Source organism: Neoarius graeffei, chromosome 8 (genome assembly GCF_027579695.1).
Source record: "Neoarius graeffei isolate fNeoGra1 chromosome 8, fNeoGra1.pri, whole genome shotgun sequence".
Taxonomy (NCBI): Eukaryota; Metazoa; Chordata; class Actinopteri; order Siluriformes; family Ariidae; genus Neoarius; species Neoarius graeffei.
In genome coordinates this window covers 7,459,212-7,483,076 of record NC_083576.1, presented here as the reverse complement: position 1 = coordinate 7,483,076, position 23,865 = coordinate 7,459,212, and the positions used below count along the sequence as shown (strand labels likewise).

At 45.0% G+C, this 23,865-nt stretch overlaps 2 protein-coding genes across 2 annotated transcripts; one reads left to right on the top strand and one right to left on the bottom strand.

Annotated features, from left to right (window-relative positions):
- The first annotated feature begins 3,773 nt into the window (after positions 1–3,773).
- Positions 3,774–5,633, top strand: LOC132889996 (uncharacterized). Its single transcript, XM_060926797.1, has 6 exons — positions 3,774–3,848; positions 4,082–4,462; positions 4,648–4,764; positions 4,862–4,951; positions 5,038–5,075; positions 5,451–5,633. Exons 1-6 carry the CDS (start codon positions 3,806–3,808, stop codon positions 5,565–5,567), a joined length of 786 nt encoding a protein of 261 aa, XP_060782780.1. The 5' UTR covers positions 3,774–3,805; the 3' UTR covers positions 5,568–5,633.
- A 10,774-nt stretch (positions 5,634–16,407) lies between these two features.
- Positions 16,408–19,245, bottom strand: LOC132890333 (uncharacterized). The gene is made up of 6 exons (XM_060927143.1): positions 19,203–19,245; positions 18,570–18,914; positions 17,106–17,441; positions 16,841–16,957; positions 16,633–16,676; positions 16,408–16,539 (listed from the first exon to the last, which is right to left on the bottom strand). The coding sequence occupies exons 1-6, from the start codon at positions 19,243–19,245 to the stop codon at positions 16,408–16,410; spliced, it is 1,017 nt and encodes a 338-aa protein (XP_060783126.1).
- Positions 19,246–23,865: the final 4,620 nt, after the last annotated feature.

Below are 23,865 nucleotides of genomic sequence, written 5' to 3'. Positions count from 1 at the left end.
TCTGAGGTAAAAGCTGAACTGTGTGGGGGGCCACTTTTACACTCCCCTGACTTCTCTCTCCCCTTTATTTTGCAGACTGATGCATCAGACAGAGGGCTGGGGGCGCTTTTGTCCCAGGAGGTGGAGGGCGAGGAGTGCCCCATGTTATACATCAGCTGGAAACTCTCGATGCATGAAAGCAGGTACAGCACAATCGAGAAGGAGTGTCTCGCCATTAAGTGGGCAGTCCTCGCCCTCTGATACTACCTGCTGGGGTGCCCTTTCTCTCTCTGTTCAGACCATGTGCCCCTCCAGTGGCTCCACCGCATGAAGGATACCAATGCGTGGATCACTCCTTGGTATCTTGCCCTCCAGCCATTTAAGTTCGAGGTGATCCACAGGCCGGGGGCACAGATGGTGGTGGCAGACTTCCTGTCCCATTGGGGGGGAGTCAGCTTCAAGCCGGACAGCTTCCCGGCCTGACTCAGGCAGTGGGGGTATGTGGCAGTGAGGGCGTGGCCAAGCAGTAGTCTGTGAATGGAGGGCATGGTTGGGGAAGGTAAGTGGCTAAGTCATTCCACCTGCTGTCAATTAATGTGTGTGTGTGTGTGTGTGTGTGTGTGTGTGTGTTACAGGGATGGAGCATAAAAGGAGAGAAAAATCAGAGAAAAGGAGCTCTCTACCCAATCACAACGCATGTGTGAGTGAGTAAGTGAGTGAAAGAAGGGAAGCTGAAAAGATAAAATAAAGTGTTAATGCAACCATCAACTCTTGCCTGCCATGCTTCTGTGCTTCACCCACATCAGGAAGTGATACAGTGATATTCTGTTGCATAACAAGAATCAGGAAACAGCCAAGGAAAACAAGCCAACCGAAGAAATTAGCCTCCAAAGTACAACTAAATAGAGAAAAATAAAACTCCAATGCATAACCCAAGTCATCTTGACCAGGCTAGATAGTACACAGCCTGGGTTGGTCAAGACAGATCTTGTCACATGATTACACAGTGGGTAGGGAAGCAGGGGAGAGTTACAGCCTGAAGAGATGGGTCTTCAGTCTCCATTTGAAGGTGGTTAGGGTTGTTTCAATCTCTGGAGATATGCTGGACCTGACCCCTTGACTGACTGGTAAGCTTGCACCAATGTCTTAACTTTGATGTGAGCTGTGACAGGGAGCCAGTGAAGGGCAGTGTGCAGAGGAGTAATGTGAGAGGAACAAGGGAGGTTGTAGACCAGGCAAGCTGCAGCATTCTGGATGAACTGTAGGGGTCTGGTGGCAGATGCTGGGAGGCTGGAGAGGATAGAGTTGCAGTAGTTCAAGCGGGAGAGGATCAGCACTTGGACAAGGAACTGAGTAGAGTAGGTGGTGAGGAAGGGGCAGATGTTGTAAAGGAAGAATCTGCATGTCCAGGTCACTGGAGCACTGTTCACCAATGAGGAGAGTCTGTCATTGAACACCACCCCTAGGTTCTAGCTAAGTTGGTAGCTGGCTAAAAACAGATCTGGTCCTCAGAGTCAACTGGCAACTGACATTTCTTCACATGTTATTCTGTTCTGACATGATGTTCTCTTCCATACCCAGCTACTGACAGTAGAGATTGAACCTGTAAATTCAGAGACCAATAAAATGTTTGTTCGTGACTCACTCAGACATTCTGTCAACCCAAGAATAGTCTGGACAGAGAAAGCTGATCACAGAGTGCCTCACACATGTAGTCTCCAGGGCCCCTGCAGCTCCACATCCATAAACCAACAAACAAATGGCATGGAGACTGTGCCCAGAGTGCCATCATTTGGTACAGGTCTTAAGCAAGAAAGGTACCACCAACCCCCCCCCCCCCCCCCCCATACAGACCCTTAAGGGGCGGTCACACAGCACTCCGCGTCTATATCACGTACAAAAAGATACAAAAATCTGGTGGACGTGGTCGTAAGTGCTAATTTTTGGTCAATTTTGGCTTTGCCGTGCTTTGTACGGGGTATGGCCGTCGGTGGCTGTTTCACTGCTGCAGCACTGCCTAAGCACAGCTAACCAAGTCCAGCCACGCACCCAGATGTTCCGTACCACCCTCCTCCTCCTCCTCCTTCTTCTTCTTCTTTCAGCAAGGATATGTTGAGCCTGTATCAGTTGGTTCTGTTGGTGCTGGAGCATTAAGATGAGGACATCACAGCGTTGAGGGTTCATGTTCACCCCTTGACATCTAGACTGCAAGTGCAGAGGTCTCAGAAAATTACGGTATTTATACATGCCGCAAATCAGAAGTGATGCAGAAGTGATTAGACAGTGATCAATCGAATTTAGAACTTGTTTGAGACGTCGTTTAACGGGCTTAGACAGTGCTATGTACGCGGAAAAATCCATTTCTCAGTGATAAGCCGCTAAACACACGCTATATCCCGTGATACCAACGCGTAACACCCGTCCGATGACCGTGTTCTGCCCGTGATAGACCGCCAAACTTTCGCGTCTTACCACGTCTCCCCAAGTTTTAATAACGGCCGGGACACTGATTATCACGTGTTTTTCACGTGTGTTGCACGTCTTTACCACGTGTGCCGGCCGTGGTTGTCCGCGGTCGAAAGTTTTTAGCAGTCCAAAACTTTTTGCCGCGTCCGACACCGTTCCGATTTTCCCCTGCGTCCTGTCACGTCTGTATATCGACTGTAACACGTCTTAACTTCGACATCAACATGAACAACATCGTCTGCTTCACGGGAGAGCACTTTTTGACGGGTTTTGGCCGTGATAAAGCCGTAAAGCGCTGTGTGACCGGGCCTTTAGATTGTGCTTTCAACCTGTTGCCAAGGGACCATCATCCTAGTTCCAACATCTAACTTCTGTCCATCACAGAGGCTGCTGCTCTGGAGGAGTACTTCCAGAATGGCCTGAGGCAGAGGTTAATTTAACACACCATATCTGTTTGCAACTACATGGAGAAAAAGGACAGATGACTGTGGTCATGGGTGGCATGGTGGTGTCGTGGTTAGCACTGTCACCTCACAGGAATTAGGTTCTGGGCTCAAGCCCAGTGGTCGATGACCGCTTATCCTGTTTTGGGTCACGGGCAAGCTGGAGCCTATCCCAGCTGACTATGGGTGAGAGGCGGGGTGCACCCTGGACAAGTTACCAGATCATCACAGGGCTGACACATAGAGACAAACAACTATTCACACTCACATTCACACCTACGGTCAATTTAGAGCTACCAATTAAACTAACCTGCATGTTTTTGGACTGTGGGGGAAACCGGAACACCTGGAGGAAACCCACACAGACACAGGGAGAACATGCAAACTCCACACAGAAAGGCCCCCATCGGCCACTGGGCTCGAACCCAGAACCTTCTTGCTGTGAGGTGACACCTATAATAATAATAATAATAATAATAATAATAATAATCTGATAAAATACCAAAATTGAAATGTCTTGATGCTCCATTTGTCCCAGATCATCATTAATCTGTAGTGAAGATTTTGTACAAACGAGTTGAATCAAGACAGCAATTAAAATAGCAACAATGAGGTGTTAGTGTAGGCGCACGTGAGTGTAAAAATAAACCACATTTTTCCTTTCAGTCAGAACACCATTGTTTGCTATAAAACCAAAACACAGATATGGAAAATACAATATGGGGCAGATATAATTACATCAGAATACCACGTGCTTGTTTATCATATTTTTTTTTTAACAACCAATCACATCCTACTCTGGGACGTCCTTAGTGCAGAGTGTCTTTAGTATCAGGATAAATTCAAATGAGGTCTCGAGCACATTCACATTCTGTTCATAAATGAGACACAAACACTGTCGAATTCATAATTTAAAAATGGCTGGTTTCTGGAACTTAATTCTGATCTTCAGTGCCATCTGTGAGTAATATGCATCATCTTCTTTTATTCTCATTTTGATAGTTATTATTTGGAATTACCAGAAAATTTAAACAATTATTGGCACCGATTACACTCAAACACTTTGGGATGAGCTGAATGTAGAAGGAACTTTACATTTTTATTTGTTTAAGGTTTAATACACCAATGTATTTAATAATACCTGAAATACTGAACCTTATTGTGTGCTGTGCTTGTTCTTTTTATTTTTCAAGATCCAGTCCAACCTGGTAGACGCTGGGTTACTGCACAATCCCTCAAAGAGTCAGGAGTTTATCAGCCTGATAAAGAGCTCAGTGTGGATTTCGGAGACTCGGCGACTCTGCAGTGTTGTGTTTCTGAAAAGAAATTTGGGATGATGGCCTGGTTTAAGCAGCCAACAAGAAAAAAACCTCAATTTATTGTCAAATTCTTTAAAACTTCTGGAGAAACATTTGGCAGTGGATTCCAAAAGTCACGTTTCCAAATAGAAAGATCTTCAAACTGCTTCAATTTGACCATTTTAAACACCACTCAGTCTGATGAAGCCATGTACTACTGTGCACTGATGACACCCAACCTTGTGTTTGCAGATGGAACGTATTTAAAAATTAAAGGTAGGATTTCCACGAAACTTTCTTCAGCTTCTGGTTTAATGTCATGATATTTTTCCTTATTATCATTAACATGTTCAACCTGGAAGACAAATAATCCTGAAGTCGTGAAATGTTGACTGTGTTTTCTTCTTCAACTACACTGAGTTACAGACTTTTAGTCAGTGAATGATGATAAATGTTTCCAGGTGAACATGTTACTATTGAATCAGAAACATCTAAACCAGCTCTGGGTGATAATTCAGTGGGCTGTGAACCAACACTGCATGGAAACAGCACTAACACGAACACACAAGAGAAAACAGGTAAGATGCCTGATAATTCATTATTAATTAATTATCCTTAATTCATAATATAGTGAAATAACATTCTCAGAAGTGACCAGATCTCTCCACTCCTCAGCGCTTGGTCTGGGCACGGCTTTGGGTTTGTGTGCACTTCTGATTTTCTGTCTCATTTATTTCATACTGAGGAGAAGAAAATGTGATAAAAGTAAGTGGTGGTTTTGTGATCAATTAAAAATTACTTCAGTTATGTTTTGTTAAAATAACTAAGTAGTTGTATTTCTGTATTAATAGTGAACACTTCTCGAGAAGATTCTTCAGGAATGAGGCAGGTACGTGTACAAGAAAATATGGTATTTTTTTTCATGATTAAATGCCGTATGAGTAATTCTGTTTTTTGTAAGTGAACAGCCAGTGTTTACTTCAGTCATGTACGAGTCTTCTGACTGATCACTCTTCACTTCTTATGTATATTATTTATTAATATGTTACTTTCATATATGGTTACTTACTTTCTTAATTTCCCTGAGGGAACCCGCCCAAAGGGATCAGTAAAGTTTTATCTAATCTAATCTAATCTAATCTAATCTAATCTAATCTAATCTAATCTATAATGGTAATTTATATAATCAGTCTGCTTAGCTTTGTACAAATGTTAATTTAATTCATTTAATTTTGAATTTTATTCCATTTTATTTTAAATTCAGGAATTTAAGACTGAAACGGTGAATTACGCAGCTTTACAATTTCCCCTGAGGAAAGCCAAAGCTGAAAAAAGGAAAATTGTTTTATCAGAGAATTGTGTGTACTCTGATGTGAAATAAAATTGTTCTTATGTAACATTAATGATTGGAGATTTTACTTCTGTACACATATTAATTTATATATGTAATGCCACTACCATTGCGCCTGAGTTGAACTAGTCTCTTAAATTATTATTATTATTATTATTATTATTATTATTATTATTATTATTATTATTGTTGTTGTTGTTGTTTTTGCTGTTATTTGTAAGTGCAATTTATGTATATTTGACTCTACTGGATTATTAAAATGTTGTCCTGTGTCCAGTGGCCTGTTTTATGACAATAACAGAGGTTTTTACAAGATATTAGGGAAATAAAACTGTTTTGGAGCAAGTGTTTATTTTATTATTTCATTTAAAATTTACTCACAATGAGCAATGAAATAATGAAAAGAAAATTAAGCAGGCTTTAAATCACATTTCAATATTGTATTTTTGTACACTTTAATGAGACTCTAAATGAGTGCATCAAGAGAATGCACTACTTTGGTGACACATTTACAGGTACAGTGAAACTGTCAGAGTGCAACAAAAACTTGCAAACATTTCTCAGTTCACTTTTATGTTCTAATTCTCAAAGTTCATGGCTTGAATTTCTTGAATGTTGAAGTTGTTCATATAATTTGCTCAAAAACCTTTGAGTGTGAGCAGATATACACACCCACCTTCCAGCCGTGGCATGGTTGTTGCTATCAGATGGGCTGGTTTGAGTATTTCAGAAACTGCTGATCTGGGGTTTCCACACAAAATATTCTCTCGAGTTTACACAGAATGGTGAGAAAATATATCCCATGAGCAGAAGGTCGACAGACTGGAAAAAAAAACAAACTTGGGACAGAGGCATGTTTACCACTGTGATACATCACCTCAACTTTTAACAACACTCTCTAAACATTTGGGAACTGAGAAGACCAAATGCTGTATACACCGCCTTTGCCATGTTAATGGGCACAATCTACTGCCTGAACCTTGAGTATCCCCATGAGATGAAATACTCTTGAGTTCATTCAGAGGGTTATTATGAAGATCAAACTGGATCAGTGCTCGGCAAGCATCCATGGGCTCAGAAGCCTATGTACTGTATGCACATCTCAAGCCCATTCCAGGAGCACGCTGTTCAGGACTCCTGCATTGTTCTTCACACAAAAAGTGCCCATGTTTTCAGTTTGGTTTGCACAAAACAAGTATGGTGTGACAAATTAATAAACAAAATGTAACTGTTCTGAACTGAAGTATGACTGTTCCGCATTTACGTACTACTAAGCAACGAATGTTGCTTTAGAATTGTGTTCTAAATTGTGTTGAAAGAAACTTCACACATATTACACACAGTTAAATGTGGTTTTATGAAGCTCAATAATTCCCACATGTTGTCACTGTAGCAAGAGTTCTAGGTGGGTGGAGCACAGAAGCACGGCAGGCCAGAACTGAGTTCTCAAAAACTCTTTTATTTTAGCTTTTCATCTGTTATGTTCACTCTCTTACATACATGCACACACACAAGCGTCCAGGTTGAGGGAGAGCTCCCTTCCTCTGCTCTCCCTCTCCTCTTTATAGGGCACAGTCACTGGGGAAGACACACAAACACAGGTTAATTCCCATCAGGTGCAGTGATTCTGCCACTTACCTTCCCTAACTCCGCCCTCCATTCACAGACTGACGCTTGACCACGCCTCCGCTGCCACATACCTCCACCACCCGACTCAGGCCGGGGAGCCATCTGGCCTGAAGCCGACTCCCCTCCCCCCCTTGACGGGAGAGGAAGTCCGCCATGACCATCTGCGCCCCCAGCTTGTGGACCACCTTGAACTTAAATGGCTGGAGTGCCAGATACCAACGGGTGATCCGCGCTTTGGCATCCTTCATGCGGTGGAGCCACTGCAGGGGTGCGTGGTCATGGGTGAAACAGAGGGTGAAAGGGCACCCCAGCAGGTAGTAGCAGAGGGTGCGGACCGCCCACTTGATGGCGAGGCACTCGTTTTCTATTGTGCTGTAGCGGCCCTCGCACACCGACAGCTTCTGGCTGATGTACAGCACTGGACGGTCCTCCCCCTCCACCTCCTGGGACAGAAGGATTCCACCGCATGAAGGATGCCAATGCGCGGATCATCCGGTGGTATCTGGCACTCCAGCCATTTAAGTTCGAGGTGGTCCACAGGCTGGGGGCGCAGATGGTCATGGCAGACTTCCTCTGCCATCAAGGGGGGTGGGGAGGGGAGTCGGCTTCAGGCCGGATGGCTCCCCAGCCCCTGTCCGACACGTCTGTCTGCAAAACAAAGGGGAGAGCGAAGTCAGGGGAGTGTAATAGTGGCGCCCCACACAGTGCAGCCTTTACCTCCGAGAAAGCCCACTGGAATTGCTCTGTCCACTGGACAGGATCTGGTGCCCCCTTTTTAGTGAGATCAGTCAGTGGGCTGGTGACATCCGAATAATTAGGTATAAACCTACGATAGTAGCCAGCCAGCCCCAGGAACTGTGTCACCCCCTTTTTGGTCGTGGGCCTCAGGCAATCCGCAATCGCTGCTGTCTTGTTAATTTGGGGATGCACCTGCCCATTGCCCAAGTGGAAGCCCAGATACCGTACTTCCACCTGCCCAATTGCACACTTCTTCGGGTTGGCTGTGAGACCTGCTCGCCTCAGCGACCCAAGGATGGCCCTCAGGTGTTTTAGGTGCCGCCGCCAGTCATTACTGTAAATAATGATGTCATCTAGGTATGCAGCCGCGTAGGTGGCGTGGGGGCGGAGGACCCTATCCATAAGCCGCTGGAACATAGCGGGCACCTCAAACAGCCCAAAAGGAAGTGTGACGAACTGGCATAAGCCAAACGGTGTGGAAAAGGCTGTTTTCTCTCAGGATAGCAGAGTCAAGGGGATCTGCCAATATCCCTTTGTCAAATCCAGTATCGAATAAAAACAAGCCGTGCCTAGTCGATCAAGCAACTCGTCAATACGAGGCATTGGGTATGAATCGAATTTAGACACCGTGTTGACTTTTCTATAGTCCACACAGAACTGGACCGACCCGTCGGCCTTGGGCACCAAGACCACTGGGCTGCTCCAGTCACTGTGGGACTCCTCGATGATGCCCATTTTGAGCATGGCCTCGAGTTCTCCCCAAACCACCTTTTTTTGTGTTCGGGCAGTCTGTAAGGGTGGCTGCGCACTACTACCCCCGGGGGCATCTCAATGTGGTGTTCTATGAGGTGGGTGCGGCCGGGCAGGAGAGAGAACATGTCAGAAAATTCTGTTTGCGACTGGGCAACCACTGCGAATTGGGTCAGGGAGAGGTGGGCTCCACAGGGGACCGGAGCAGTGGGCGATGTCAATTTTCCTTTTTGAACCTCCGGCCCCAGCTCCGCCTTCTCCGGAACCACCGCCACCAATGCCATGGGGACCTCCTCACTCCAAAGTTTTAACAGATTGAGGTGGTAAATCTGTAATGCCCCGCCCCTGTCCATTCGCCTCACCTCATAGTTGACATCCCCGACTCGCCGTGTGACCTCAAAGGGTCCTTGCCACCTGGCGATTAATTTGGAGCTCGACATGGGCAACAACACGAGTACTTTATCTCTCAGTGTGAACTCCCTCAGGCGTGTGCCCCTGTCGTACAGATGGACTTGATGTTCTTGGGTCTGCCACAAATTCTCCTGGGTTAAGTGCATGAGGGTGTGGAGTTTGGCGTGCAGGTCGATAACGTACTGAATTTCATTTTTAATTGTTGAAGGTCCCTCCTCCCAATTTTCATGCAGCACATCTAGAATGCCATGCAGCTTACACCTGTATAATAATTAGGATGGGGAGAACCCCATGGAGGCTTGTGAGACCTCTCGCACTGCGAATAACAGGGGCTCGAGCCATTTATCCCAGTTGTGTGTGTCCTCGCTTACAAATTTTTTAATTATGTTTTTGAGGGTGCGATTGAACCGTTCAACTAAGCCATCCGTTTGTGGGTGATAAACGCTGGTGCGGATAGGCTTAATTCCCAGTAACCCATACAGTTCGCGCAGTGTGCATGACATAAACATAGTGCCTTGATCAGTCAGAATCTCTTTGGGGATTCCAACTTGGGAGATGATGCGGAAGAGCGCTTCTGCAATACTACATGCTGAGATATTGCAAAGAGGCACTGCTTCTGGATATCGTGTTGCATAGTTCACCAGAACTAAAATAAAGCGATATCCTCGTGTTGACCAATCTAATGGCCCAACGAGATCCATCCCAATTCTTTCGAACGGGGTCTCAATTAATGACAGAGGGTGCAAAGGCACTTTTGGAATGGCTGCTGGATTTACTAACTGGCATTTGTGGCACGCCGTACACCACCTACGGACATCGTTGCAAATCCCTGGCCAATAGAACCGGGCCATTATTCGGGCTAGTGTCTTATCCCGCCCCAAGTGTCCAGCCCTGGGATTAAAGTGAGCTGCCTAGAATATAAGTTCCCGGTGGCTTTTTGCAATTAAAAGCTGAGTTATTGTTTCTTTAGTCTGAGTGTCCTGCGTCACTCGGTATAACCTATCCTTCATAATGGAGAAATAGGGGAAGGATGGTGTGGCGTTTGGCTGGAGTGTTTGACCATCGATTACTCTCACTTGGTCAAATGCATGTCGCAGAGTCCCGTCCTGTGACTGCTCTAACAGGAAATCCACGAGGGATTCCCCAAGAGAGGGAAGAGGAGCAGGCTGCTCCTCACTCTGATGCAGTGATGACGTAGACGGCTCTGTGACAGCTGCTCCCCCCAATGCCACACCAGGACCTCCCCCCGCTAAACTATGGCTGGCCCCACTCTTCACTAAATGAGTCATTAATTCCCTAAATCCTGGCCAATCAGTCCCCAAAATTATCGAGTGGGTAAGGCGAGGATTAACCACCACCTTTACTCTCAATTTCTCCCCTCGAAATAGAATGTGGACCGACACTAAAGGGTAGTTGTGAACATCCCTGTGCACACACAACACCTTCACCAATTGTGCTCCCCAATGCCTCATCTTGCACCAGGCTTTGGTGGATTGAGGTCTGATTACAGCCGGAGTCCACCAAAGCCTGACACATATCCCCTTGGATACTCACCGGTATGTGATACACTCCGGCCCAATCGAGGGTGGTCCCTGGCGCTTCGGGGATCCTGACCACCGTGCCCACCTCCATTGTCGAGCACTGATGCTGGAGGTGCCCCGGCTCCCCACAGCACCAGCATACCGGCCCAGGCTCTCCCTCTGCACTGGTGTTCTGGAGTTCACTCACCTGAGGGGGGAAGACACAGACAAGGAAGAAGGAAACAGTAGGGCACCGCAGGTGCGGCGGGCTGGCTGGGGTGGAACTGGCCCCCACCTCCATGGTGGGGGAACGGGCTGAGGACGAGGAGCAGAAGGAGAGGGAGAGAAAGAAGAGAGGGGAGAAGAGGGGACACGCCATCCTGCCGTCGGAACAGCCACCATATGGTCCTCCACCAGCTCGATGGCCCGATCCAGCGATGCCAGGCGATGGCACTGGACCCATTCCATGTTTCCTTCCAGAAGTCGGGCGATGAATTGTTCCAGTGCCACCAGGTCGATGATTCCCTCGGCGTCGCAGTTGTCAGCCCTCAGCCACCGCCGGCAGGCATCCTGGAACTGCTGGCCAAACGCGAATGGCTGGCCAACCTCCTCCAAGTGCAGTGCGTGGAAGCGCTGCCGCTGCTGTTCCAGTGTGGACCCCACATGTTGGAGGACGGCCCTGCGGAGGTCGGCGTAGACCAGCCGGCTGTCGGCGGGGAGCTGTAGCGTGGCCAGCTGCGCCTCGTCCATTAGCAGGGGGAGGAGGCACACCACACGCTGCTCCACCAGCCAACCCCATGCCTCTGCTGCCTGCTCAAAAAGAGCGAGGAAGGCTTTGGGGTCATCCTGTGGACCCATCTTCATTAGGGTGAGGTGGGAAGGGTCCACTCTGGTGGTGATGGCGGACCCCACCAACACGAGCAGGTGCCGGAACACCTGGTGATCTTCCTGCTGTGCCAGCACCAGGGCTTCGGACCGTTGTTCTTGCTCCTTCTGGAGGGCGACCAGTACCTGGTGCTGGCTCTGTTGGGCCGTGGCGAGGGCATGGACCAGGTCCTTGAAGGGGGAGGACTCCATGGGGCTGTTCTCTTCCGTACTCTGAGTCCTGTGTTGTGGCATCACTTTAGCAAGAGTTCTAGGTGGGTGGAGCACAGAAGCACGGCAGGCCAGAACTGAGTTCTCAAAAACTCTTTTATTTTAGCTTTTCAGCTTTTATGTTCACTCTCTCACATACATATACACACGCACATACACAAGCATCCAGGTTGGGGAGTAGCTCCCTGCCTCTGCTCTCCCTCTCCTCTTTATAGGGCACGGTCACTGGGGAAGACACACAAACACAGGTTAATTCCCATCAGGTGTAGTGATTCTGCCACTTACCTTCCCTAACTCCGCCCTCCATTCACAGACTGATGCTTGACCACGCCCCCACTGCCACAGTCACCTTTAAGGTAATTTGTACTGTTAAATAAATGTGATATTTTCAACATTCAAGAATTTGGTGTGATTTCTGAGAGAACATGCAAACTTGCAATTATTAGTCAGGATAACTTATACAGTACAGTACATGTAAATTCAAACAAATCTGGAATTTGTATCCCCTGAACTTGAAATGGAAAGTTGTATAAATTTAGTAAAGTTATTTCAACCTGAAAGTCTCAGTTACAATAATGCAGAAATGTGTGTTTGTGCAACTAGGTAATGGAAGTTTTCTTGTGTTGATGATGCGAAATAATATTTATTTTAACTCGCAGTATAACATTGAAACAACAAATGATTAAAGGTTCAATCAACTTTGACAACTTGGTAAAATATTTTGAAACAACTAGAACCTTGTAGTTTAATCAACTCTATTAAATTTGTCGCATTTTGCGCTTAATAATGCACCAAATATTTTAAATGAGAGTCAGGTCTGGACTGCAGGCAGGCCAGTTTAGCACCCAGACTCTTTAACGACAGAGCCATGCAGTTTTAATATGTGCAGAAAGCAGGTTGGCATGGTCTTGCTGAAAGAAAGTAGGCCTTCCCTGAAAAAGATTTTGCCTAAACGGCAGCATATTGCTCTGAAATGTGTATATATCATTCAGCATTAATGATGCCTTTCCAGATGTACAAGGTACCCATGTCGTGTGCACTAATGCCCCCTCATACCATCACAGATGCTAGCTTTTGAACTGTGCGCTGATAACAAGCGATATGGTCCCTTTCCTCTTTAGCCTGGAGGACACAGTGTCCATAATTTCTAAAAAGAACTTCTACTTTTGATTCGTCAGACCTCAGGACAATTTTCCACTTCGCCTCAGTCCATTGTAAAAGAGCTCAGGCCCAGAGAAGGGGTCGGTGTTTCTGAATATAGTTTATATCTGATTTTAACTTGCATTTGTGAATGCAGTAATTAACTGTTTTCACAGCCGATGTTTTTTTGAAGTGTTCCTGAGCCCGTACAGTGATTTCCACTACAGACACTTGTCTGTTTTTAATGCAGTGTCACCTGAGGGCCTAAAGGTCACAGGAATCCAATGACAGTTTTCAGCCTTGTCTCTTGCATACAGAGATTTCTCCAGATTCTCTGAATTTTTTCATGATATTATGGACCATACATGATATGATCCCAAAATTCTTTGCAGTTTTACATTGAGGACGTTATGTTATTTTTAAATTGTTACACTGATTGCCCATGCAGTCTTTCAAAGAGCAGTGAACCCCTCCCCAGCTTTACTTCTGAGAGACTCCGCCTCTCTGGGATGCTCTTTTTATACCCAATCATGTTACTGACCTGTTGCCAATTAACCAAATTATTATTATTATTATTATTATTTTCACATGACAACTTTTTCAGACTTTTCTTGCCCCGTCCCAACTTTTCTGAAACATGTTGCTGACATCAAATTGAAAATGAGCATATATTTTTCAAAAATAAAAAAAAAAACTAAACAATATTTTTTCTCAGTTTCAACATTTGATATTTTGTCTTCATTCTATTTTAAATTAAATACAGAGTTTCCATAATTTTCAAATCCTCACATTCTGTTTTTATTCATGTTTTACACAGTGCCCCAACTTTTTTGGATTTGGGGTTACAATAGTTTGTTTAAATAATGAGAACATGAAGGTACAATTTCATGATTATTTACCATATTGGCTGGTTTCTCTACCACAGAATCTCATTGAGGTCTCACTGTCAAGAGAAAATATACAGGTACATATATGGTGTACACCAATCAGCCATAACATGAAAACCACTGACAAGTGAAGTGAATAACATTGATTATATCATTACAATGGAACCAGTCGAGGGGGTGGGATATATTAGGCAGCAAGAGAACAGTTCATGTGTTGGAAGCAGGAAAAATGGGCAAGCGTAAGGACCTGAGTGACTTTGACAAGGGCCAAATTGTGATGGCTAGATGACTGTGTCTGAGCATCTCCAGAATGGCACATCTTGTGGGGTGTTCCTGGTATGCAGTGGTAAGTGCCTACCAAAAGTGGTCCAAGGAAGGACAACTGGTAAACCAACAATGGGGTCATGGGTGTCGAAGGCTCATTGATTCACATGGGGCACAAAGGCTAGCCTATATGGTCCAATCCCACAGAAGAGTTACTGTAGCACAAACTACTGAAAAAGTTAATGCTGGCTAAAACAGAAAGGTGTCATTCTACGAGTCATGGAAACAGGAAGCTTGAGGATTAATGAGTGTCACAACCACAATCCAGGATGAAACGAGGAGCATCCATGAATACATCAGAAAGAAGACCCACCCGGGATTAACTAGTAAGAGAGTGCCTCAGGCAGCCAAAGACAGGAGGTGATGAGCATGAACATCCCACTATGGAATGTGTCATCAGCAGATACAGCAAGTGGTTAGAGACATCTACAGTAGCTTGAAGGATAGCACAGAGGCCCTGATTATGGCAGCACAAGAAGAGGCACTAGTTTCTGGACCTAAGCACTAGTGTAGGTCCATTGAGGCAGGGTCTAAGATGCAAGCTGAGACAGCGTACACTGAGAGGCATAACCAAGTGACTGGGATAGTGCAGAGGAACATCTATGTTGAGTACAGACTAGAAGTCCCCAAGTCCTCAGTGGGACATACAAAAGGTGGTTGAGAACAACAAAGCTAAGCTTCTGCGGGACTTCAATTTCCAGACTGATAATAAGGTGCTGGCTAACCAACCAGACATAGTGGTGACAAGTGGTGTCATAGTGGTGACAAGGAGCAGAAGAGTGTAGTTGAGATAGATGTGGCAATCCCAGCTTATACGTAGTAACATTTGGCAGAAAGAGCACGAGAAGCTCGAGAAGTACCAGGGAAGTAGCTCCAGGTAGTTACACACTGAGCGATACTTCACACTGAATGTGTGGAGAGGGAGAACTTAAGTACTGTTGGCTATTTGGGCTGGAGATGAGGACCAGGTGCGGTGGTAATTAGAAGTCCGGAGAGGGAGGACGATGTGGCGTTTGGGAGTTGTAGTCCATGGCAGCCATGTTTGGAGGCTGCCATAAACTCTTGTCTCAAGCATGATGTGTGACAAATACAGGTCAAATATTATTTACAAATCATTGTTTTGAGCTTTAATTTCAATTTCAGCATACTGTTCTGGCAGCATGGTGGTGTAGTGGTTAGAACTGTCGCCTCACAGCAAGAAGGTTCTGGGTTTGAGCCCAGTGGCCGACGAGGGCCTTTCTGTGTGGAGTTTGCATGTTCTCCCTGTGTCTGTGTGGGTTTCCTCTGGGTGCTCCGGTTTCCCCCAAAGACATGCAGGTTAGGCTAATTGGTGGCTCTAAATTGACCGTAGGTGTGAATGTGAGTGTGAATAGTTGTTTGTGTCTATGTGTCAGCCCTGCAATGATCTGGTGACTTGTCCAGGGTGTACCCTGCCTCTCACCGATTGTCAGTTGGGATAGGCTCCAGCATACCTGTGACCCTGCACAGGATAAGCAGTTATGGATAATGGATGGATGGATGGATGGATGGATGGATGGATGGATGGATGGATGGATGGATGGAGATACTGTTCTAGGTTTTTCTGATTTGGTGTTGTAACATCTGTTAAACTTGTAGCCTTTATTTGTTACTATTAAAGAAACACTTTAAAACTTGCACATTGTGTTCAGAGATCAGAGAATAATCCACAGTGGTGTCTTCAGAGGTGAAATAACACTCAGGTCGAGCTGCTAAAATGTGGTCAAGGGATGAAAGCACTAGGTGTTTTGTAATGGAGACGTCATCTGATTGGCTGATTCGAGTCACAAGTTGTATTTCCTTTTTACATTTGTTTCTATTTTTGTCACACAACGGAAAACAAACAAACAAACAAACAAACAAACAAACAAACAAACAAAAACCATGTTGGAAGAAAATGTCACAGAAAACATATCTGCACTGTTACATATCTGTGTGCAATGAATTGTCACTAAATTTGGATGAACTAAACATTCATACAAGGTTGAAGAAAGATCAGATACTTTAAATTTTATCATTAGTATATATTTTTTTTAATTTGAGTGAACTGTCCCCTCATTCAGTGTTCATTTATAATAAACGTTCGTCAGATTCTTGTGAAATCATAGAAACAAAACTCAAGCACTTTCTCAAGAACAGTGTTTTCTATTAATCAGCTCAATGATCATTTTTATCAGGCTTTTCCTGATTGATAAATATAGAAACTGTAGGTGCCATTAATATCCGATCACAATTTATTTGCTGTCAGTCTTTGAGATTAAAATGAAATAAGCAGCCACTAGTATAAACTTTATTCCTGAACAGACTCAAAACAAGTAAAATTTGAAGAAATAAAGTTAATTATTGAAGACGTGCGATCTAAGTGAGGGTCAGAGATCTGGCTTCAGAGTACACAGTGTCTTCTGACCGTTCTTTTTTCTCTCTCTTTTTTGTGGTTTTCCTTTCATTAAAATGTAATGCAGCATAATTCAGCTCCACGGCGTCACGGTCCTGTGTGAATGAAAATGAAATTAGAATTAACCATTAAAAGTAAAACTACTAATAAGGGAAATTCTGAGTCTTTTTTTTTTTTTTTTTTTGTACCTGAGTGCTTGTTCTTTCTGGTCGTCTCTCAGTGCTTTGTCTCTCTGGTAAATAAATAAATAAATAACATCATTGAACATTAATTTTAGTATTTAGAGGGCCAGTCTCATCATATGCAGAGATCTGACCTGATCTGATATTACTGTAGTTCTAGAAAACCCAATTTAAATGTATTTAAAAAGGTATTGTTGTGCTATAGAACACTTACTGATGAGTTGTTCACGGTTTCTCCATTTACAGAGTAAAAGAGCTTGAACCAAGTTCACAACCGCACACACTCCCAAAGCTACAGTGAGGCAGATCACTACAGGATCCACAGACTCAACTGTAGCACAAAAATAATAATGATGTAATAATCAGTTTACCTCCCTGTAATAACAGTGATATTATAAATATTTACAGTCAGTAACTTAAGCAATTAAAGACAACAATTACAAAATAAAACCCAGTAATTTTCTGAAGCGCGTTCTTACCCAACTGTACTCGAGTCCCGTTCCCAAAAATGATCTTCCCACACACGGCCACAGCGCAGTAGTAAGTTCCAGTATCATTGATGCTGAGGATGTTCTTGGAGAAGTCGTACACACAGGTGTGTGTAGAAGAGCCGCTCTCACACTGACGGCTGCTGTTGTGATGAGTGTAAATGATTTGAGGATGGGATTGTGGTGAAGCAGCTCTGAACCAGAGCACTTGGTGTTCTGCTGCTCTGCTCTCAGAGAGAACCGAGCACTGCAGAGTCACTGACGCTCCTGCAGGAACCGAGTCCAACACGCCGCTCTGGGTCACTGACACTTTTACATCTCCATCACCTGTTCAGAGTGATAGAGACAGAGTGAGATCTGAGTATAATGTAATGTGCAGTCCAGAAAGCACCTGTTCTCAGTTACAGTATTTTATACCACAGTCGATCAGTCAGAATGCTTTGATTAATTTTCTATAACAGCAGCTCTGACAGTAGTGCAGCTGCAAATCACTGGATTATACAGGATTAAGAAATTTGTTTGAATGCACAATCTTTAGAGTAATGTCTTCAGGACAGAGGACTTTACATACTCTGGTTTCTCATGGCACTGTCGAGATCTGATGCAAAATGTTTATAATGCAAATACAGTACTAGTCAAATGTTTGTACACCCCATTCTACTCATTCACAGGTTTTTGTGTTCAGTATTTTGTATTTTCCACATTGTACAACAACACTGAAGGCATCAAAACTATGAAATAACATCCGGAACATATATGAAACTATGTCGGAAACAAAAAATGTGTCAAAATGTGTTTGATATTTTAGATTCTTCAAAGTATCCAGCACTGACCTTGATGACACTTTGCACACTATTGGTATTATCTTAACCAGCTTCATGAGGTAGTCACCTGGAATGCTTTTCAATTAACAGATGTGCCTCGTCAAAACATAATTAGTGGATGAGTTTCTTACTTTCTTAATGCATTTGAGATCAAACAGTAAATTGTAAATAATAAAAATACAAATAATAAAATAGCCCTATTCCACTCCACAACTGTAGCCATCCATACTGTATGATATCAAGAACTGCTCAATAAGTAAAAAGAAATGACACCCATCATTACTTTCAGACATGTACTGATAATAATTAATAAAAGTAAAGAAAAAACATTGAATTTGAAAGTGTATCCAAACTTTTGACTGTTCCTGTATATAATTTTTTTTTTTTTTTACTGTGCAATGAATTAAATATAGAGTTCTTTGGTACACATACTGGATGCTTAAACTCATATGATGTTTTTAACAGGTTAGACAATTCAAAGTCATACAAATGGGGAACACCTTGAGCAACATTTAATTACTTAGACCCCTGTGATCTCAAATGAAACAGAGGAAAAGATTCGGCGAGATCAAACTGGCTTAAAACATGTTTGTTTCATTTATTTGCTTTCAAAATAAATTAAAGTGCTTACCTTTCACTGATAAATATGTTCCTTTTCCAAATATTTTTAAAAGTTTTAGAAGTCCACAGTAATACATGGCTTCATCCGATGGTTCCACTTTGGCAATTTTCAAATGGCAGCTCGTTTTTTCTTTCTCGATGCTGAATCTTGGTGACTTGAACTCATCTTCAAAACTTGGTTTATGAATTACTGTGACCATTAAAAGAGGCTGATGTCCTACTTTTTGCTTGTACCAAACAATTGTTTCACTTTGATCTTCTTGCAGGCGAAAGCAATGCAGAGTCACGTTTTCACCAACATCAGCAGTGATCACTGGGTTCGGCTGATTGATGCCATTTTCCTGTGCAGAATCTGCTGGTAGGGGCATAAAACATGCACAAATGTACCAGAGGTTTATTTTACTGATAACACATGGAGACTGTCACTGGGGTCATAATAAAATGCTGTTTAAAAAGTATTTCAAATAAATCCTTTTTTTTGTTGTTTGTTTTTAGCAAGAAATAATGACCAAATGAAGTGGAAGTTCAGTGAATACTCTTATAAAACAGCCTAGACAATGATTTATTTACAATGTTATGATATTTGCATCAGTAATCATAATTACAGTAACCTGCATTTGATCAGAAAGCCATCCACACTTACCAATTTTATTAAAAAGCAACACTGTAATCCACACCCATGTCATCATCTTCATTGTGAGCTCTGTGTACATCATGTCTCCTCTTGCTGCACTGGGAGATGGTCAAACTGATCACATGTCACTTTGTGCCAAAGGTTTATGATGTGAAACTCTGACATCACAGAATTTTCCACATATGGTCTCAACTACCAAGTGAGCAGCAGAAGAAACCTGTGAGCTTGACTGAATTCAGCATTTCAAAACTGACATTAACAATAGCAGGAAATGAGGTGGATGAGAATTTTTGAAAATGTGTTTGTGTGTGTGTATTTAGAAAATTACAACCATAAATCAGAAAATGTTGAGACAGTATGTTGAAATTGAAATTAAATTTCAAAATGGAACTTTTTTTTTTTACTGAGATATCAAGGCATTGTTGTTAAACCATGGACATTCAAAATTGTTGATGCAGAGTCATGTTCCACATGAGCACATGCTCTGTTAGATACACCTTCCAGGTCTATCTGCATGCATTGCACATGGAGATGTACATGTATGTTTGCTTATAGGGATACCAATACACATTTGAATACAAATATAATGACATATATAAAATCCAGAGTAAAAGAGTCTGGGTGCTAAACTGGCCTGTCTGTAGTGCTGACCTGTCTCCCCTTGAACACATTTAGTGCATTATGAAGAACAAAATATGACAAAGGAGACCCTGAACTGTTGAGTAACTGAAATTTTATATCAGGCAAGAATGGGAGAATATTTCACTTCCAAAACTACAACAATTGAGCCTCCAGTTCCACTCTCTCGGCCTGATTATCTCTGCTCATGGTCTATCCAAACACTGCTATATTGATGACTGTGGCAGCGGGGGTGTGGCCAAGCAGCAGTCTGTGAATGGAGGGCGGTGTCGGGGAAGGTAAGAGGCTAAGTCATTCCACCTGCTGTCAATTAATGTTTGTGTGTGGTTGTTACAGGGATGGAGCATAAAAGGAGAGAGAGAGAGCAGAGAAAAGGAGCGCTCTCCCCGACCACAACGCACGTGTGAGTGAAGCTGAAAAGCAGCAGAGTAACAGAAAATAAAGTGTGTGAGAACTTCAACTCTTGCCTGCAGTGCTTCTGTGCTCCACCCGCATCAGGAAGTGCTACAGTGGTGCTGAAACCCAGGAGCACAGAAGGGAACCACCCTATGGAGTCCCCGCCATTCGAAGAGCTCATCCTTGCCCTCGCTACCGCCCAGCAGAACCAGCATCAAGCGCTGATCACCCTCCGAAAGAAGCAGGAGCAACGCTTTGAAGCCTTGATGCTGGCCCAGCAAAAAGATCACCAGGCATTCCTGCACCTGCTCGCATCAGCAGGGGCATCGACCACCGCTGCCACCACCCTCATGAAGATGGGCCCGCAGGATGATCCAGAAGCATTCCTCACTCTCTTCGAGCAAGCAGCCGAGGCATGGGGGTGGCTGCTGGAGCAGTGCATGGTGCGCCTCCTCCCGCTCCTGACTGGCGAGGCGCAGCTCGCAGCACAGCAGCTCCCTGCTGACAGCTGGCTGGTCTACGCTGTCCTAAGCAAAGCCATCCTGCAGCGGTTCAGCTGCTCCCCGGAGCAACATCACTTGTGCTTCCACATGCTGGCACTGGAGGAGGCCGGACAGCTGTTTGCATTCAGCCAGCAACTCTGGGACGCCTGCTGGCAGTGGCTGAGGGCAGAAACCGCGATGCAGAAGAGATTATCGATCTGGTGGCACTGGAGCAGTTTGTTTCTCGACTTCCAGATGGAATGGCGGAATGAGTCCAGTGTCATCTCCTGGCGTCAGTGGATCGAGCCATCGAGCTGGCGGAGGACCATCTGGAGGCAGCTCTGATGGCAGGCAGACGAGCCGTCTCCCCTCGCTTCTCTTCTCTCTCTCTCTTTTCTCCCCCATCTCTTGTCCCTCTTTCCACCCTGTTCCCCTGCCACAGAGGCGGCAGCTGGCTCCTCCCCAGCCAGCCCATCATACCCGTATCCTCCCCTCTCCCTCTCCTGTGTCTGTGTTGTCTCCCCCTCAGGTGAGTGACACCCATAACACCAGTGCAGAGAGAAAGCCTGGGCCGGCATGCTGGCATGGCGGGGAATCAGAACATCTCCAGGCTCAGAGCTCCGCAAGGGAGGTGGGTGCTGTAATCCGGATCCCCGATGCGCCAGAAACTTCCCCCGATCGGGCCGGAGCCTATCGCATACCGGTCAGTATTCAAGGGGATACATATCACGCTGTGGTGGATTCCAGTTGTAATCAGACCTCAATTCACCAACGCCTGGTGCACGGTGAGGCATTGGGGGGGAGCACAAGCGGTGAAAGTGTAGTGTGTGCACGGGGGTGTTCACCATGACCCTCTAGTGTCTGTCCATATTCTTTTCCAGGGCCAAAAACATAGAGTAACGGCGGCAGTTAGTCCTCATGTCACCCACTCGTTGATTTTGGGTACTGATTGGCCAGGGTTAAAAAAAAAACTAATGGAATATTTAACACATCGTGGGTCCTGCACTAGTAGGTCACAGGATGATCCTGGTGTGGCATTGGCTGGAGAAGCTGTCACAGAGCTGTCTACGTCAACACCGCATCAGAGCGGGGAGCAGCCCACTCCTCCTCCCTCTCTTGAGGATTCCCTTGGGGATTTCCTGTTAGAGCAGTCGCGAGATGAGACTCTGTGGCATGCATTTGACCAAGTGAGAGTAATTGATGGTCAAACTCTCCAGCCAAGTGCAGCACCGACCTTCCCGTATTTTGCTATTATTAAAGATAGATTGTACCGAGTGATGCAGGACACTCAAACTAATGAATGAGTAACCCAGTTGTGAATCCCAAAGAGCCATAGGGAACTCATATTCCATGCAGCTCACTTTAATCCCATGGCTGGACACTTGAGGCAAGATAAAACACTAGCCAGAATAATGGCCTGGTTCTATTGGCCAGGGATTAGTGGGGATGTCTGTCGGTGGTGTGCGGCATGCCGCGAATGCCAATTAGTCAATCACGCGGCCTCTCCAAAAGCACCTTTGCACCCTCTTCCTCTAATCAAGACCCCGTTTGAGCGAATTGGGATGGATCTCGTCGGGCCCTTAGATTGGTCAGCACGGGAATATCACTTTATTTTAGTTCTAGTGGACTATGCAACGCGATATCCAGAAGCAGTGCCTCTCTGCAATATCTCAGCATGCAGTATTGCAGAAGCGCTCTTTCACTTTATCTCCTGGGTCGGGATTCCGAAAGAAATCCTGACAGACCAAGGCACTATGTTTATGTCACACACACTGCCGAGCTGTACGGGTTACTGGGGATTAAGTCTATCCGCACCAGTGTCTATCACCCACAAATGGATGGCTTGGTAGAGCGATTTAACCAAACATTCAAAAACATAATCTGGAAATTCCTAAGTGAAGATGCGCATAATTGGGATAAGTGGCTCGAGCCCCTGTTATTCACAGTACGAGAGGTCCCACAAGCCTCCACAGGGTTTTCTCCCTTTGAATTATTATATGGGCATAAGCCGTGTGGCATTCTGGACGTGCTACGGGACAATTGGGAGACGGGACCTTCACCGAGTAAAAATGAAATCCAGTATTTTCTTGACCTGTGCGCAAAACTCCACACCCTCACGCATCTAACCCAGGAGAATTTGCAGCAGGCACAAGAACATCAAAGCCAGCTGTATGACAGGGGCACGCTGGGAAACAAAGTGCTCATATTATTGCCCACGTCGAGTTCTAAATTAGTCGTCAAGTGGCAAGGGCCTTTTCAGGTCACACGGCGAGTCGGGGATGTTGACTATGAGGTGAAGTGAACGGATAGGGGTGGGGCACTGCAAATCTACCACCTCAACCTTTTCAAACACTGGAATGAGGGGGTCCCCATGGCGTTGGCATCGGTAGTCCCAGAGAAGGCGGCGCTGGGGCCAGAGGTAAAAAAGATAACATCTCAGACCACTCCGGTCCCTGGTGGAGACCACCTCTCACCAGCCCAACTCACGGAGGTAGCCAAGTTGCAGAAGGAATTTTCTGACGTCTTTTCACCCCTTCCTGGTTGTACCCACCTCATAGAACACCACATCAAAACGACCCCAGGGGTGGTAGTGCGTAGCCGCCCTTACCGATTGCCCAAACACTAAAAAAAGATGGTTCGGGATGAACTCAAGGCCATGCTCGAAATGGGCATGATCGAGGAGTCCCACAGTGACTTGAGCAGCTCAGTGGTCCTGGTTCCCAAGACCGACGGGTCGGCCCGATTCTGTGTGGACTATAGAAAGGTCAATGCAGTGTCTAAATTTGACATATACCCAATGCCTCGCATAGATGAGTTGCTTGATCGATTAGGTGCTGCTTGCTTTTATTCGAAACTGGATCTAACAAAGGGATATGGGCAGATCCCCTTGACTTCTCTATCCCAAGAAAAAACAGCCTTTTCCACACTTTTTGGATTACACCAATTTGTCATGCTCCCTTTTGGGTTATTTGGGGCACCTGCTACACCTGAGGGCCGTTCTAAAGTCGCTGAGGTGAGCGGGCCTCACAACAAACCCAGAAAAGTGTGCTATTGGGCAGGTGGAAGTATGGTATCTGGGGTTCCACTTGGGCCATGGGCAGGTGCGTCCCCAAATTAAAAAGACCGCAGTGATTATGGTCTGCCCGAGGCCCAAG

What these genes read in the sequence shown, in the direction of transcription:
- LOC132889996 (XM_060926797.1), top strand. Translation starts at nt 3,806, where the DNA reads ATGGCTGGTTTCTGGAACTTAATTCTGATCTTCAGTGCCATCT. An exon ending in GAGAAGAAAATGTGATAAAA is followed by an intron (nt 4,952 to 5,037) that starts GTAAGTGGTGGT and finishes CTGTATTAATAG; the next exon opens with TGAACACTTCTCGAGAAGAT. An exon ending in ATTCTTCAGGAATGAGGCAG is followed by an intron (nt 5,076 to 5,450) that starts GTACGTGTACAA and finishes TTTTAAATTCAG; the next exon opens with GAATTTAAGACTGAAACGGT.
- LOC132890333 (XM_060927143.1), bottom strand. Translation starts at nt 19,245, where the DNA reads ATGACATGGGTGTGGATTACAGTGTTGCTTTTTAATAAAATTG. An exon ending in AACATATTTATCAGTGAAAG is followed by an intron (nt 17,442 to 18,569) that starts GTAAGCACTTTA and finishes CACTCTGAACAG; the next exon opens with GTGATGGAGATGTAAAAGTG. An exon ending in AAACCGTGAACAACTCATCA is followed by an intron (nt 16,677 to 16,840) that starts GTAAGTGTTCTA and finishes TTTATTTACCAG; the next exon opens with AGAGACAAAGCACTGAGAGA.